This window comes from Oncorhynchus mykiss, chromosome 26 (assembly GCF_013265735.2).
Source record: "Oncorhynchus mykiss isolate Arlee chromosome 26, USDA_OmykA_1.1, whole genome shotgun sequence".
Classification (NCBI taxonomy): Eukaryota; Metazoa; Chordata; class Actinopteri; order Salmoniformes; family Salmonidae; genus Oncorhynchus; species Oncorhynchus mykiss.
In genome coordinates, this window is record NC_048590.1 from 41,576,182 (window position 1) to 41,593,850 (window position 17,669).

General features: G+C 42.2%; 1 protein-coding gene across 1 annotated transcript; it reads left to right on the forward strand.

Annotated features, from left to right (window-relative positions):
- The first annotated feature begins 1,067 nt into the window (after nucleotides 1–1,067).
- Nucleotides 1,068–6,853, forward strand: LOC110506819 (E3 ubiquitin-protein ligase TRIM21). The gene is made up of 6 exons (XM_036963483.1): nucleotides 1,068–1,216; nucleotides 3,914–4,008; nucleotides 4,273–4,386; nucleotides 4,479–4,965; nucleotides 5,105–5,489; nucleotides 5,986–6,853. The coding sequence occupies exons 2-6, from the start codon at nucleotides 3,971–3,973 to the stop codon at nucleotides 6,528–6,530; spliced, it is 1,569 nt and encodes a 522-aa protein (XP_036819378.1). The 5' UTR covers nucleotides 1,068–1,216; nucleotides 3,914–3,970; the 3' UTR covers nucleotides 6,531–6,853.
- The last annotated feature ends 10,816 nt before the right edge of the window (nucleotides 6,854–17,669 follow it).

A 17,669-nucleotide genomic window follows, 5' to 3' on the forward strand; every position in this document is an offset into this window, starting at 1 on the left:
CTATACATACTTCCCCTCATGACTCTGCACATTCACCAACACACTACGATATACTATTACGTATTATATTACACAATTATATACAGTATACACCAATATATACACTAATAATAATTATATGAAAATACATTTCACATCATAGAGTTTTAACATTTTATATAGAACATTCCTATTGTTCTACGTTGAGCAGGGTGACAGGCTCTGTAGGCCCACACATGGTGGTTGTTCTATTATAGGTCAGTCAGTGGGGCTTCAGTTGATAGACCCTTTTGTGATTCATCATTTAGTCTCTGTTCATCACTCCTCTGCTCTCTGTGCATGTGCCATTCCACTCACACACTTACACGCACACGCATGCACGTACACACACAGACACACACACTCTCTTTCTCTCTGCTCCTATTTAGCTTACAGTCATGTATACTCACACAGGTATGTGTGTCTGCAGAGAATCTGGAAGATTGTTGACAGTCCTGTTAAATCAGCAGGACTGTCAGGTCAGATAAAGAACAGCAATAATACTGTTCAGTGATGTGTGTATGAGTGTGTGTGCGGGTGCTCCCTGCAAAGCTGTTACAGGATAACCAGTTTTTCATTTCTAAATCACAGCACATCACAAACGGCTGGAGAGAGAAAATTCCTGAAGTGTCATTTAAGTGGTGGGATCAAGGGCCTGACACACACACACACACCGACCCCTCCCTCAGCACCTCATACCGGTGCCTTCTCAACAGGTTACTAGGTTGCGCTGATTGTTTGTGTGTGTGTTGTGTGCATATGTGTGTGTGTGTGAAATGCCTTACTGAGTCAGTGCTCAACACTGTATGCTAGTGCTGCCTGCTGGTCAGTAGAAGACACAGCTGTCTTTATCAGTAAAGTCAACTGTGTGGACTGAAGCTTTGTGAGAAATGTCTAAAAAATAATAATATATATTTCAATACATAAATATTAAGTAATTTATAATTAGCAATCTGATTGTCAATTTAAATGTTTTCTTAAAACCATCTAAAATCACACATTTTCGAAAATGATTCAGCGTTTGGCCACTAGATGGTGGCATTGTGCTACCATAGGTCTACCCAGCAGTAGATCAGTTTTCAGAATGTAGTTTGGTCTCTTTAGCGGTTATACTGAAACTAAAAGTAAAAGTTACAACACACGCCATTTTAGAGGGCACACAGTCCGATACTCCTGTTCCAATTGTTTGCAAAGATTGGTAAGTCAGACATTTCATGTTTTCTTTATATTTTAAAGTGTTATAGAAACACGTATTATCATGACTTTATTCCATGAAACAGTGTGCTGTTTGTAACCACCGTGTTAGACGTACGGTGTTGGCCTATGTTATGTAACCTGTTCCATATTTGATTGTTCTGATAAACTTTTGGTGAAAAATACCACTGAAATGTTGAATTTGTTTACCTAAAATACTGTATAAAGTGACTATGAATGACACAGTACATTTTGGCTGTATTCTGTAGTTTTCAGGAGAGTAAGGGGGTTTCAGTATTGGTCTCACACTAGGCTTGAATTGTATGAGGAAACACATATTTCTAATGTGGTTACATGTAACACCACTTACAAATATCTCTAAATGGCAATGATATATCTGTAGAAGTAAAGAAATACAAATATATAGAATTCTTGAAATGTTTTATTTATTTTTTACATTAAGCAACCATCCAGCTTCCGCATATAGCCTCTTCCTGTTTCCCAATTAGTTATCTTTTTCAGAGGTTGAAAACATGAACACGGGGCCTAGTTCACATCGCTACAGATGATTTAGGCAGGGTTCCTCTTTAAACTAACTACACTTATAAAGGCTTTATATAACATACATAAAGTATTTAAGCATTACATAGATGATTCACATGTCATCTATGAGCTTATGTCATACTCTATAAAGGGTGAAATAACTGCTCACTATAGGGTTCGTTACCAAACATTGACATAACATTTTGTCGATAAAATACAACTGTACTTTATAAAGGGTGACATAATGCATGATTACTAAGATACAATGCTGTATGAAACTACTTATAGATAGTCTTATATTGTACTGTACAGTCATGGCAAAAAGTTGTGAGAATGACACAAATATAAATTTTCACAAAGTCTGCTGCCTCAGTTTTGCAATTATTTGCAAAGTCCCTATTTGCCATGCAAATGAACTGAATCCCCCAAAAACATTTCCACTGCATTTCAGCCCTGCCACAAAAGGACCAGCTAACATCATGTCAGTGATTCTCTCATTAACACGGGTGTGAGTGTTGACGAGGTCAAGGCTGGAGATCACTCTGTCATGCTGATTGAGTTCGAATAACAGAGCGTAAGTTTGAAAAGGACGGTGGTGCTTGGAATCATTGTTCTTCCTCTGTCAACCATGGTTACCTGCAAGGAAACACGTGCCGTCATCATTGCTTTGCACAAAAAGGGCTTCACAGGCAAGGATATTGCTGCCAGTAAAATTGCACCTAAATCAACTATTTATCGGATCATCAAGAACTTCAAGAAGAGCTGTTCAATTGTTGTGAAGAAGGCTTCAGGGCACCCAAGAATGTCCAGCAAGCACCAGGACCGTCTCCTAAAGTTGATTCAGCTGCGGGGTCGGGGCACCATCAGTACAGAGCTTGCTCAGGAATGGCAGCAGGCAGGTGTGAGTGCAACTGCACGCACAGTGAGGTGAAGACTTGGTGGATGGCCTGGTGTCAAGAAGGGCAGCAAAGAAGCCACTTCTCTCCAGGAAAAACATCAGGGACACACTGATATTCTGCAAAAGGTACAGGGATTGGACTGCTGAGGACTGGGGTGAAGTCATTTTCTCTGATGAATCCCCTTTCCGATTGTTTGGGGCATCCGGAAAAAAGCTTGTCCGGAGAAGACAAGGTGAGCGCTACCATCAGTCCTGTGTCATGCCAACAGTAAAGCATCCTGAGACCATTCATGTGTGGGGTTGCTTCTCAGTCAAGGGACTGGGCTAACTCACAATTTTGCCTAAGAACATAGTCATGAATGGTACCAGTACATCCTCCGAAATCAACTTCTCCCAACCGTTCAGGAACAGTTTGGTGACGAACAATGCCTTTTCCAGCATGATGGAGCACCTTGCCATAAGGCAAAAGTGATAACTAAGTGGCTCGGGGAACAAAACATAGATATTTTGTGTTCATGGCCAGGAAACTCCCCAGACCTTAATCCCATTGAGAACTTGTGGTCAATCCTCAAGAGGCGGGTGGACAAACAAAAACCCACAAATTCTGACAAACTCCAAGCATTGGTTATGCAAGAATGGGCTGCCATCAGTCAGGATGTGGCCCAGAAGTTAATTGACAGCATGCCATGGCTGATTGCAGAGGTCTTGAAAAAGAAGGTTCAACACTGCAGATATTGACTCTTTGCATCAACTTCATGTGTCAGGGTTTACTAGGAGTGGTGGGTAGGAGTCAGGCGCAGCAAGCAGAGGGTTCGTGAAATGTAATGATTTATTCTCCAGCACAAACGGTCACGCCAAATACAGGGCGCATAACACAACCAACAGAGTAACAAAATAATCCCGCACAAACCTAAGCGGGCCTAACAGGTTTAAGTAGACAAAAATCAAGAAACACAAAAAGGAGCAGGTGCAACTAATAAGACTAAACTAACAGAAAAGGACAAAGGGATCGGTGGCGACTAGCAGACCGCCGAGCACCGCCCGAACAGGCAGGGGAGTCGTGACATCATGTAATTGTCAATAAAAGCCTTTGACACTTATGAAATGCTTGTAATTATACTTCAGTATTCCATAGTAACTGACAAAAATATCTGAAGACCCCGAAGCAGGAAACTTTATGGAAATTAAAACTTGTGTCATTCTCAAAACGTTTGGCCATGACTGTATATATTGACATAACTGTTTATGTTTACTGGCTAGGTTTTCTGAGTGAGATCTGTCTGAGCAGTCCAGAGTCTAAATCAGACATTAGACTGTATGGAGCCTGAGGGAGACCCTGGAGTCATGAGTAGGAGGTGAGTCAGAGAGAGGGGGAGTCTGATGTTGAAGGTGATCAACATGTGTTGATCAAGTGGACCTTATCACATGCCAGGAAAATGCCCCCTACACCATAACAGAGCTGCCATAACCCTCAATGCCTCGTGTTTCCATTATTTTGGCAGTTTACTGTATTTCACTGTTGATGAATGTGTTTAGTTTCATCTGCTTTCACTTTAAGACAACACAGAAGATGATGTGATGATATCTCTACAGATAACTATAATTTGTATGAATTGCAGAGCCAAGCGGGAGAGAATGGAGTCTCCTGCTCCCAGCTGTCTCTCTATGAATAGTGGCAGGTCAATGGAGCAACCATATGCTTTTAAAAGAGAACCCTTGACCCCTGATTTGAGGTGAGTGTTGAAATTAGTAGCTTAAAAAATAAATAAATAAAAAATAATAAAAAATAAAAAAAACACTCTCTCTCTTTCTCTCTCTTTCTCAGTGCCAGTCTGCTGACTGAGGATCAGTTCAGATGTTCTGTGTGTTCAGAGGTGCTGAGGGACCCGGTCTCCATTCCCTGTGGACACAGTTACTGCAGGCAGTGCATCAGCACATACTGGGTCCAGCCCGGCCCTGCAGGAGACTATGTGTGTCTCCAGTGCAGTAAGAGATCCAGAGACCGGCCAGTGCTCTGCACTAACACAGCCTTGGCCAGGTTGCTCCAGGGGCTCCAGCAGGCAGGCTTCAGTCCTGCCCTCCCTGCTCTGGGCTATGCTGGGCCTGGGGACGTGGCCTGTGATATCTGCTCTGGACAGAAGCTCAGAGCGGTGAAGTCCTGTCTGACCTGCACTGTCTCCTACTGTGAGAGCCACGTCAGGCAGCACTACACTGTCCCAGCACTGCAGAGACACACCCTGGCTGAGGTCACTGGAGACGGGGGACACAAAGGTCATCAAGGCAACACTGGACAGACAGAGAGGATCAAAGAGGTGCTGTCATTAACAATACACTATGTGAAATGACTAAAAACACTTATCTACAAGCACTTATAACACTATTAGAATGAGATGAACTGAACTGTGAATGTATTATATTACCTGAACTGTGTGTTTCATGTCTTCTCTTAAGGAGGAGACTATGGAGTCTGAGGAGGAGGAGAGGGAAGGTGTCTCTAAAAAGATGACGGAAGTTAAAGAGGAGGAAGAAGATTCTGATGAGGGACTTTCTGATCTAAAGAAGAACCCTAAAACTAAATCTCTTGTCTCTGAAGTGAAGAACATCTCTAAGTCCTACTCAGACTTGCAGCAGGAGAACTCTAATCTTAAACATGTTGTTCGTGAACTCAGTAAAAAGAATGCTGTGTTAAAACAAGAGGTAACATTTGAGAAAGAACTGGTGGACATCAGAACTGCTGCTCTGAATAAGATCACAGTTACTCTCATCTCAGACCCACAGCAACAGAGAGAGGCTGAGTATGTGAGAAGAAACCTGAAGAATATGACCATGGACTATGGTTAGTATGACAATAATGACTCCTTCAAGTGACCGTCTAGATTTTTTAAGGTAGTAGCAGGTTATTAGATAGTATTGTTAACAGGTTCTTATGAATGATAGTTCAACACTCATGGTGTTATGAACTGTTTCATAATGATTTATAAATGTCTTAAGTATACCCCATTCAAGTAAAGTGTTACCTTTTATATTTTAGATCTTGAAACAATCAGAAAATAATATTGCCAGTTAGACTCAACAGTCCTGTATGTTACTCTTCAGTTAGACTCAACAGTCCTGTATGTTACTCTTCAGTTAGACTCAACAGTCCTGTATGTTAACTCCATCTAGGGTGCCTAATGAATACACTATTACAATAGTTTAGATGTCAGACCATTCACAACATTGCCATATGTCAGAGAATAATGTATTATACAGGAAAATATGTTTTCCCAGATTTATGTTCTATCTCCACTGATATTTTCTAATTCTAATAAAGTGTGTGTTTCTCTCCACAGTGGATGTGACTCTTGATCCTGATACAGCACATCCCAAACTCATCCTGTCTGAAGACAGGAAACAAGTTAGATGTGGAGATGTATGGCAGGGTCTCCCTGACAACCCAGAGAGGTTTGATATCTCTGTCTGTGTGGTGGGAAAGGAGAGTTTCTCCTCAGGGAGATTCTACTATGAGGTGCAGGTGAAGGGGAAGACTGGCTGGTGTTTAGGAGTGGCCACGAAGTCCATCAACCTGAAGGGGACGATTTACCTGAATCCTGAGGATGGATACTGGACTGTGATGCTGAGGAATGGACAGTACTGGGCTGGCGCTGTCCCCACTGTCCCAATCTTCCTTAGAGAGGAGGTCCAGAAGGTGGGGGTGTTTGTGGATTATGAGGAGGGTCGGGTCTCCTTCTATAATGTGGAGGCCAGGTCTCATATCCACTCTTTTACTGGCTGTACCTTCACTGAGAAACTCTATCCATTCTTCAGCCCTGGTAATAATTACACTGGTCAAAACTCAACCCCACTGGTCATCACTCCTGTAGATATCACTGACTGACTGGTTTATACCGAACATTGAAATACTGTTAACATAACTGATAATATAATAGTGACCAAATAATGTAATAATTCATTGTAATGTAAAACATATTATATAAATCAGCAGATAATGTATTCACTTTTTACATGTATAATACAATAACTTTTCCTGATAATGTAATCATTCAATTACAGTTATTAATGCAGAACTAAGTTATTTTGTGGATAAGGTTAAATAAATGAAGTGTTAACATAGTAAATCCCAGTTTGCCAGTGCTGGTCATCTTCCTCATAATGTAATCCAATAAGACCTACCTGTCCATCTATCTCTGTGGACCATATCCTCTTAGTGGACGAGATCCACATTCTTCTTCCTGATATAACATGACATTGGGAAGAATGAAAACAAAAAGTCCAATAAATACAACAGGAAGCCCAGGTCTGTATGAACTGTAATATGTTCAGTAAACCCCTGAAGTTACATTATTACATGACTTACTACAATCATTCAATACTGTCCTGCATGATTATGTTTCTAACTATATTTTAGTTGAATACTTTTTTTTTGCTGTTGAACTAGAAGGAGGATATCATTTCATTTCATTGCACTGTGTACTGTTGGGGAATAATCAGAATTGGTGGGTAACATAGATAAGATGTTTTATTTTCATGATATGCTTATGAGTTATTTCTCATAAGAATGTATTTTGTACTATAGTGGTGGCCATTGGCAGTTATCTGTTCTATGTCAAGACTAAGTTGCATGGGCCGCAGAGAGGGGAGAGGTCAAGGTGTCATCATGTGTAAACATATCTTTTGCTCCACTGTGTCTGTGTGCCAGTCACTCCCTACTTTTCCCATCGGGGAGAGGAGGATGGCAGTGTCTGGAATCATTCTATGCTCCCCGTGAGCTTGTCCAGGATTGGTTGTATTTAGAATTGGTTGTATCTAAATGACAATTTGATATATGCCTGTTGATATGGAGGATTGGTTTATGGTTCTGGGTTTGAGTAAGGAGACAAAGCTGAACGATTTATTATGTCTATGCTGTCTGACTTTGCTATTAAAGGATCTCAGTTGCAATGTAGGGGGGGCTCTCAGAGAATTCATTGATAGACACTGAATTGATCTGAGAGTCATAGGGTTGTGATAGAGCTCATATAATTAAAGATGGACTTTGATAACTAACTCTGACTGGTGTGTGGTTTGCTCTCATGATTTGGTAAATAGAGGAAATTTCCACGACACTACACTACGCTGTATCCTGTGCATATGACAGTAAACCATTGCACTGTGTACACTACGCTGTATCCTGTGCATATGACAGTAACCCATTGCACTGTGTACACTACGCTGTATCCTGTGCATATGACAGTAAACCATTGCACTGTGTACACTACGCTGTATCCTGTGCATATGACAGTAAACCATTGCACTGTGTACACTATGCTGTATCCTGTGCATATGACAGTAAACTTTGATTTGAATGGAGCAGTCAGTTCAGCATCAGTAGGTAACTGCCAAAATGAAAGAATCACCAACATAAAGTGATTTAGTAGGGCCTTGTGCCACCACGAGCCAGAACAGCTTCAATGCATCTTGGCATAGATTCTACAAGTGTCTGGAACTCTACTGGAGGGATGCGACATTATTCTTCCACAAGACATTCCATCTTTGATGTTTTATTGATGATGATGAAAAACGCTGTTTCTGGTGCTGCTCCAGAATCTCCCATAAGTGTTCAATTGTGGTGACTGAGACGGCCATGGCATATGGTTTACATTGTTTTCATGCACATCAAACCATTCAGTGACCAAACCATTCAGTGACCACTCGTGCTCTGTGGATGGGGGCATTGTCATCCTATGGGTCATAGTCATGGTAGCCAAAATAATGTCCCGCCCAGCATTTTTATACATGACCCTAAGCATGATGGGCTGTTAATTGCTTAATTAACTCAGGAACCTCACCTGTGTGGACGTACAGTACCTAATTTCAATATTCTTTGTATCCCACATTTACTCAGGTGTTTCCATTATTTTGGCAGTTACCTGCATTGCTTGACTTGGGCAGGAGTTCACCTGGGCTGAGTACCGGCACCTCAAATGTTCTACTTGAGCTCCTGTACCTCTTATAGAATATTAGCTCCAAAGTATTGTGGAATTCCTGCACCTTAAATATAAACAGTACCGGCACCAAAATTTAGTACCGGCACCTATTTCAGTCCAAGTCAAGGTTTTCTATGTCAATGTACAGCCACAAGATGGTGTTGTTTCCTTACAGTCCATTAAGTGCAATAATGTGCTTAATGCTTACCGGAGCAACATTGTAGTAATGTTGTTATGTAGCTTTGAGAATACAGATGAGGATAACATTTCACATTCTCAAGTCAGCCTTCAATTAAAACCCTTACTGGAAGAGTGTTTTTCAAGGAAGATTTAAGAGATTGCCATTTGGTTTCTGCACACACACACACACCTAGAACCAGTTGGGTTCATGCTGGACTTAGCAGGCTGGGCTGTTAGCATCATTGATTAGCCACCTAGAGTTTTCTTATCTTAGAATCATCACAGCGCATCGATCTCCAGCCTCCCGAGAGAGATCAGACTTCACTCAGATAGACACTGTTAATGTGACTGAGGAACTACTGAGTAGAGGTGGATGGAAGCTGAGGGGAGGGTTACCTACTCATCCACCACGTTCATAGTGTGCTGTCTAAAAGAGGATGTATTATATTGGAGAGAGAGGTCTGGTTTTGATGTTGATATTTACACTTGTAAACTGAATATGCCTTTCCTAATAAAGTTGTTTTGAATTTAATTGACTCTCATCTCAGAGGAGAGTCCTTCTATCTGCCTCTACCTGCCCTTTCTCTCCCTCCTCTCTCCTGCTTCCTCTCTCCTCCCTCTATTCTTCTCCTTACTCTATACCTTCCTTCTCTCAGCCTATCCCCTCTCTTCCCTCCCTCCTTTCTCTAAAGGCACTGTCGCTGATAGAGTGGGTGTCTGTTTAGCCTAGTGATGACTCAGACTCAGTTCCCTCTATGGGAAAGCCGGTGTTGTTAACACAACTGTAGAGAGACATGAGAAAGTCACTGTTGTTAACACAACTGTAGAGATACATGAGAAAGTCACTGTTGTTAACACAACTGTAGAGAGACATGAGAAAGTCATTGTTGTTAACACAACTGTAGAGAGACATGAGAAAGCCACTGTTGTTAACACAACTGTAGAGAGAGACATGATAAAGCCACTGTTGTTAACACAACTGTAGAGAGAGACATGAGAAAGCCACTGTTGTTAACACAACTGTAGAGAGAGACATGAGAAAGTCACTGTTGTTAACACAACTGTAGAGAGACATGAGAAAGCCACTGTTGTTAACACAACTGTAGAGAGACATGAGAAAGTCACTGTTGTTAACACAACTGTAGAGAGACATGAGAAAGCCACTGTTGTTAACACAACTGTAGAGAGAGACATGAGAAAGAAGCTTAGATTAGGAGATAATGACACTAATCAAACTGAAAGAAACTCAATTGCTCGATATTCTCTCATCAACTAATATAAACTCTCCAGTCGTGCATCATTCCACGTCAGTGTGTGGTTACAGAAGTATTTGGTGTCCAAGGATGGGCTGTTTGTTACTGCTTCTTTTCTCTTCTATAACACAGAACAGCTGCTCTTCTGTTAAATAATTTTAGTCACTAGTTGTTACTAGATGGCCTGGCCATGCAGGAAGAACAGAAGTGACATCAGACTTTTTGATGTACTTCAGCTAGTTGTTCTTTGTGAAGCGTTAGCTTTATAGTCCAGGGGTCAGCGGTTAGGATAAAAAGGTAAGAGTTGGACTCATAATTCAGCCTTATTGGAGGAGAAGATCCATGGTCACTCCACTAAGATCTTCTTGTCCAATGTGTTTTGAGAAGGAGGTGAGCAGAGAGGCTATGAGGAATCAAGTAAAAATGAATTGAGAAAGAGTCTTAGGGTTAGCTTATTTAAAAGGCCATTTGCTGTTAGATAACATCATAGTCTGTTCCTCCAAGCACGTCTCCATAGTAACGACTCTCAGAACAGCTGAGCTCCATCAGATAAACACTTCCAAATCCTGACAGCATTGGCTGACATCGCTGACCTGCAGGCCAGTCACGAGTGAGGCTTCTTATGATACACCCGATGGGAACGTTTTGATGTAGGAAAATGTCAGCAAATTAACCAGTGTATTTTCTGTTTAAATACATCACTTCAGTTTAACATGTTTTGTGTTTGATTTCCACTTCTTCACCTTTGTCATCTGGAGACCACAGTGAGGTTTGTTGTCTTTGTCACCTGGAGACCACAGTGAGGTTTGTTGTCTTTGTCACTTGGAGACCACAGTGAGGTTTGTTGTCTTTGTCACCTGGAAACCACAGTGAGGTTTGTTGTCTTTGTCACCTGGAAACCACAGTGAGGTTTGTTATCTTTGTCACCTGGAGACCACAGTGAGGTTTGTTATCTTTGTCACCTGGAGACCACAGTGAGGTTTGTTGTCTTTGTCACCTGGAGACCACAGTGAGGTTTGTTGTCTTTGTCACCTGGAGACCACAGTGAGGTGTGTTGTCTTTGTCACCTGGAGACCACAGTGAGGTTTGTTGTCTTTGTCACCTGGAGACCACAGTGAGGTTTGTTGTCTTTGACACCTGGAGACCACAGTGAGGTTTGTTGTCTTTGTCACCTGGAGACCACAGTGAGGTTTGTTGTCTTTGTCACCTGGAGACCACAGTGAGGTTTGTTGTCTTTGTCACCTGGAGACCACAGTGAGGTTTGTTGTCTTTGTCACCTGGAGACCACAGTGGGGTTTGTTATCTTTGTCACTTGGAGACCACAGTAAGGTTTGTTATCTTTGTCACCTGGAGACCACAGTGGGGTTTGTTGTCTTTGTCACTTGGAGACCACAGTGAGGTTTGTTGTCTTTGTCACCTGGAGACCACAGTGAGGTTTGTTGTCTTTGTCACCTGGAGACCACAGTGGGGTTTGTTATCTTTGTCACCTGGAGACCACAGTGGGGTTTGTTGTCTTTGTCACTTGGAGACCACAGTGAGGTTTGTTATCTTTGTCACCTGGAGACCACAGTGGGGTTTGTTATCTTTGTCACCTGGAAACCACAGTGAGGTTTGTTATCTTTGTCACCTGGAGTCCACAGTGAGGTTTGTTGTCTTTGTCACCTGGAGACCACAGTGGGGTTTGTTATCTTTGTCACCTGGAAACCTGCCTTGCGTGTGTGTACGTGCGTGTGCTTATACATTTGTATGTGTGTGTGTGTAGTGTGTCTGTTTGTGACGTTAATTGTCACCTCTCTGTGAATGGTCTGTCACCCCAGTACAGAACATTGTCATCTCCTATCAACATCAGGGAGAGGGGAGGAGGAGGAATACAGGAGGGAGAGGGGAGGAGGAAGAGGAATACAGGAGGGAGAGGGGAGTTAGAGGGAGAGAGACACACACTGCCGGGAAAATGTATTCTCCCCCTTTCTGATGTTCTCTATTTTTGCATATTTTTGATACTGAATGTTATCAGATCTTCAACAAAAACCTAATATTATATAAAGGGAACCTGCGTTTACAAATAACACAACAATTTTATACTTATTTAATTTATTTAATTTAACAAAGCAATAGCTGTTTTCCCCCCCTTACACTCAATAACTGGTGTTGCCACCTTTAGCTGCAATGACTGCAACCAAACGCTTCCTGTAGTTGTTGATCAGCCTCTCACATACCTGCGGAGGAATTTTGGCCCACTCTCGCATGAAGAACTGCTTTAACAAGCAAGAACTGCCATTTCAAGTCCTGCCACAACATCTCAATTTGGATTAGGTCTATTAGGACTTTGACTAGGCCATTCTAAAACTTCAAATGTGTTGCTTTTGAACCATTTTCATGTAGACTTGATTGTGTGTTTTGGATCATTGTCTTGCTGCATGACCCAGCTGTAGTTCAGTTTCAGCTCACAGACGGATGGCCTGACATTCTCCTGTGGAATTATCTGATACAGAGCAGAATTCATGGTTCTTTCTATTAAGGCAAGTCATCCAGGTCCTGAGGCAGCAAAGCATCCCCAAACCATCACACTACCACCACCTTGCTTGACCGTTGGAATGAGGTTCTTACTGTGGAATGCAGTGTTTGGTTTTCACCAGGCATACTGGGACCAATGCCGTCCAAACAGTTGACTCAAGTTTGCCAAAAAGCACCTGTAAGCAACTGGATGATCATCAAGACTCGTGGCAGAATGTTCTATGGACAGATGTGTAACTGTTTGGACGACTTGGGTCCCATTACGCCTGGCGAAAACCAAACACTGCGTTCCACAGTAAAGAATCATGAATTGTGCTCTGTATCAGAGAATTCTACAGGAGAATGTCAGGCCATCTGTCTGTGAGCTGAAGCTGAAGTGCAGCTGGGTCATGTAGCAAGACAATGATCCAAAACACACAATATACAGTCGTGGCCAAAAGTTTTGAGAATGACACAAATATTAATTTTCACAAAGTCTGCTGCCTCAGTTTGTATGATGGCAATTTGCATATACTCCAGAATGTTATGAAGAGTGATCAGATGAATTGCAATTAATTTCAAAGTCCCTCTTTGCCATGCAAATTAACTGAATCCTCAAAAAAACATTTCCACTGCATTTCAACCCTGCCACAAAAGGACTAGCTGACATCATGTCAGTGATTCTCTCGTTAACACAGGTGTGAGTGTTGATGAGGACAAGGATGGAGATCACTCTGTAATGCTGATTGAGTTCGAATAACAGACTGGAAGTTTCAAAAGGAGGGTGGTGCTTGGAATCAGTGTTCTTCCTCTGTCAACCATGGTTACCTGCAAGGAAACATGTGCCGTCATCATTGCTTTGCAAAAAAAGGGCTTCATAGGCAAGGATATTGCTGTCAGTAAGATTGCACCTAAATCAACCATTTATTGGATCATCAAGATCTTCAAGGAGAGCTGTTTAATTATTGTGAAGAAGGCTTCAGGGCACCCAAGAAAGTCCAGCAAGCGCCAGGACCGTCTCCTAAAGTTGATTCAGCTGTGGGAGCTTGCTCAGGAATGGCAGCAGGCAGGTGTGAGTGCATCTGCACGCACAGTGAGGCAAAGACTTGGAGGATGTTCTGGTGTCAAGTACGGCAGCAAAGAAGCCACTTCTCTCCAAGAAAAACATCAGGGACAGACTGATATTCTGCAAAAAGGTACAGGGATTGGACTGCTGAGGACTGGGGTAAAGTCATTTTCTTTGATGAATCCCCTTTCCGATTGTTTGGGGCATCCGGAAAAAAGCTTGTCCGGAGAAGACAAGGAGAGCGCTACCATCAGTCCTGTTTCATGCCAACAGTAAAGCATCCTGAGACCATTCATAAGTGGCGTTACTTCTCAGCCAAGAGAGTGGGCTTACTCACAATTTTGCCTAAGAACATAGCCATGAAGAATGGTACAAACACATCCTCCGAGAGCAACTTCTCCCAACCATCCAGGAACAGTTTGGTGACGAACAATGCCTTTTCCAGCATGATGGAGCACCTTGCCATAAGCTAAAGTGATAACTAAGTGGCTCGGGGAACAAAATATCAATATTTTGTGTTTATGGCCAGGAAACTCCCCAGACCTTAATCCCATTGAGAACTTTTGGTCAATCCTCAAGAGGCGGCTGGACAAACAAAAACCCACAAATTCTGACAAACTCCAAGCATTGATTATGCAAGAATGGGCTGCCATCAGTCAGGATGTGGCCCAGAAGTTAATTGACAGCATGCCAGGGTGGATTGCAGAGGTCTTGAAAAAGTAGGGTCAACACTGCAAATATTGACTCTTTGCATCAACTTCATGTAATTGTCAATAAAAGCCTTTGACACTTATGAAATATTTGTAATTATACTTCAGTATTCCATAGTAACATCTGACAAAAATATCTAAAGACACTGAAGCAGCAAACTTTGTGGAAAGTTAATATTTGTGTCATTCTCAAAACTTTTGGCCATGACTGTAGTCTAAATTACATTTGTCTAAAAAGCAACAAATTTGAAGTTCTGTAATGTCAAAGTCCAAACCTAATCCCAATTGAGACGTTGTGGCAGGAATTGAAATAAGCACTTCATGCTTGAAAACCCACAAATGTTGTTGAGTTACAGCACTTCTGCTTGGAAGAGTGAGCCAGTTACAGTGACATGGGAAAATGATCAACAACCACAGGAAGCGTTTGGTTGCAGTCGTTGCAGCTAAAGGTGGCAGTTTCTTTTTCACACGGGGGCATTGGATGTTGCATAACTTTGTTTATGAAATAAATGAAATAAGTATGTAATTGTTGTGTTATTTCTTCACTCAGGTTCCCTTGATCTAATATCAGGTTTTGGTTGAAAATCTGATAACATTCAGTATCAGCTATATGCCAAAGCAGAGAAAATTTGAAAAGGGGGCAAATACTTTTTCACGACACTGGAGAGAGGAGGAGAGAGGAGGAGAGAGGAAGAGAGAGGAGAGAGAGGAGGAGAGAGGATGAGAGAGGAGAGAGAGGAGGAGAGAGGAGGAGAGAGAGAGGAGAGAGAGAGGAGAGAGGAGGAGAGAGGAGGAGAGAGGAGGAGAGAGGAGAGAGAGGAGGACAGAGGAGATAGAGGAGGAGAGAGGAGAGAGAGGAGGGGAGAGGAGGGGAGAGGAGAGAGAGGAGGAGAGAGAGAGGAGGAGAGAGGAGAGAGAGGAGGAGAGAGTAGGAGAGAGTAGAGAGAGGAGGAGAGAGGAGGAGAGAGAGAGGAGAGAGAGAGGAGAGAGGAGGAGAGAGAGAGGAGAGAGGAGAGAGGAGGAGAGAGGAGGAGAGAGAGGAGGAGAGAGGAGGAGAGAGAGAGGAGAGAGGAGGAGAGAGAGAGGAGAGAGGAGAGAGGAGGAGAGAGGAGAGAGGAGGAGAGAGAGAGGAGAGAGGAGGAGAGAGGAGGAGACAGGAGGAGAGAGGAGGAGAAAGAGAGGAGAGAGGAGAGAGGAGGAGAGAGAGAGGAGAGAGGAGGAGAGAGAGAGAAGGAGCGGGAAGACAGGAGGGACAGGGGGCACAGAGCCAGGTTGTTCAAGATTGCTGTCAAAATTGGATGTCTATCCATGTCCTGAGGAGATCAGGAAATGCCTTCAAAACCTGCCACTAGGGGCAACAGGGAGCACTATTACTTAATGTTTTAACCCTATCCAAAACCTTAACCTTTACCTTAACCATTCAGAATGAGTCTCTAAACTTACACCTCTACTTCTAAATTTGATGTTTGGAGAAATGGAACGATACAGTGCAGCAGGAGCAACAAAAACACTTTGAAATTTGACGTTTGGAGCAAATTCTAAATTTGCCATTTGGAGAATGTGAATCTAATTCTGCAGTGAGACTGTGAGAGCTTGTTGGAACAGAGAGATAGAGACAGAGAGAAGAAGAGGAGAGGAAGAAGGATAAGGGTAAAGAGGAGGGAGAGGGGCGTACAGTATACAGATGGAGAGACAGACAGAGGAAGAGGAGGAGTAGAAGATGAGGGGGAGAGGGGAAGACAGGAGGGAAAGAAGAAAAGGAGAGAGATGTAAAAGGCAGAATGAGAGGAGGAGGAAGAGGAGGAGGGAAGAAAAAGAGGATGAAAGAAGAACCGTGCTATAAGAGAGAAATAGAGAGAGAAACAACATTTATAATTAAAAACAAAATGATTTCATTGAAATTGAGGTCATTCTCCACATCTCAATGTCAATAAAGTGAGCGTCAGTTCACTCCATATGGAATAAGACTTGACAGTATCATTGCATCTCTCAGATAGTGAATGTGATGTTGTGTTGTCCCTATTCCAACTATCCAGTCTACTGTATGAGATCAGAGATCTGTTGGATGGATCAGGAGTAACTGCATTCTATTGGGGTTGGTTCTGAGTGTGTGTGTCTGACAGTATGTGTGTCCGTGTATGCGTGTGTATGTGTGCGTGTGTCTGCGTGCGTGTGTGTGCGTGTGTGTGTGAGCGTACAGACGTGCATGTATGTGTGTGTTAGACGATATTAGGTTTCATCAGAGGGAAACACTGATTCAGCACAAAGGAAGCCCAATCTTACTCCTTGGCTGAGTTCGGTTTTCATGTTTCCACAGCAGAAAAAGCACTGTACTTATTGAAGCATATCAATAGAGAACCCTGCAGCTCTCTGTCATACAATCTCACTGTCTGAGGTTTTACCTTCTGGACTAAATGTCTCTCAGCATACAGCTGGTAGAGATAAAAGAACACAATCATGAACATTGCAATAGAACCATTAGACCTTTTAGTCTTGGAACAAAGTCAGTACGCAAATAGATGATATTTCTCTTTTCTCTCTCGTTGTGTTTCTGTGTCTTCCAATACGAAACAGGCCAGAGAAACAGTGTCTTCTCTCAAACTGACACGGGTGAAGGCAGTGTAAACACACACACACTAACTGGTTGTGACATGTTGTTCCTGCTAATATATCTTTATAGCCTGTGGCAGCATCATCTCCCTTGTTGATATTTAGCTCTTCATCAACAAGACAAGGTGGGGGTTGCTATGGGAACGTCTAGCAGAGATGTCTATCACTAATCTCTCTGAGAAGCGTATTGTTGAGAGAGCTGTGTCAATGGCAACGATCTTCATGAAGATTTATGAAAACATTATTGCTAAATATTATCACTAAACATTATCGTTAAACATTTTCCCTAAACATTATCCTTAAACATTATTACTAGCATCACGAAACATTATCACAAAACAACATTGCAAAACATTATTACAAAATTTTATAGATAAGCATTATCACTAGACATTATTGCCAAACATTATCCCTAAACGATATCCCTAAACATTATCCCTCAACATTATCCTTAACAATTGTCCCTAAACATTATCCCTCAACATTATCCTTAACCATTGCCCCTAAACATTATCCCTCAACATGATCCTTAACCATTGTCCCTAAACATTATCCCTCAACATGATCCTTAACCGTTGTCCCTAAACATTATCCCTCAACATTATCCTTAACCATTGTCCCTAAACATTATCCCTCAACATTATCCTTAACCATTACCCTTAACCATTATTAAAAGTCATTATTAAAAGTGTACTCCCTTTGTAGATACTCCACTGAAACTAGAGAAACATTTAGCTC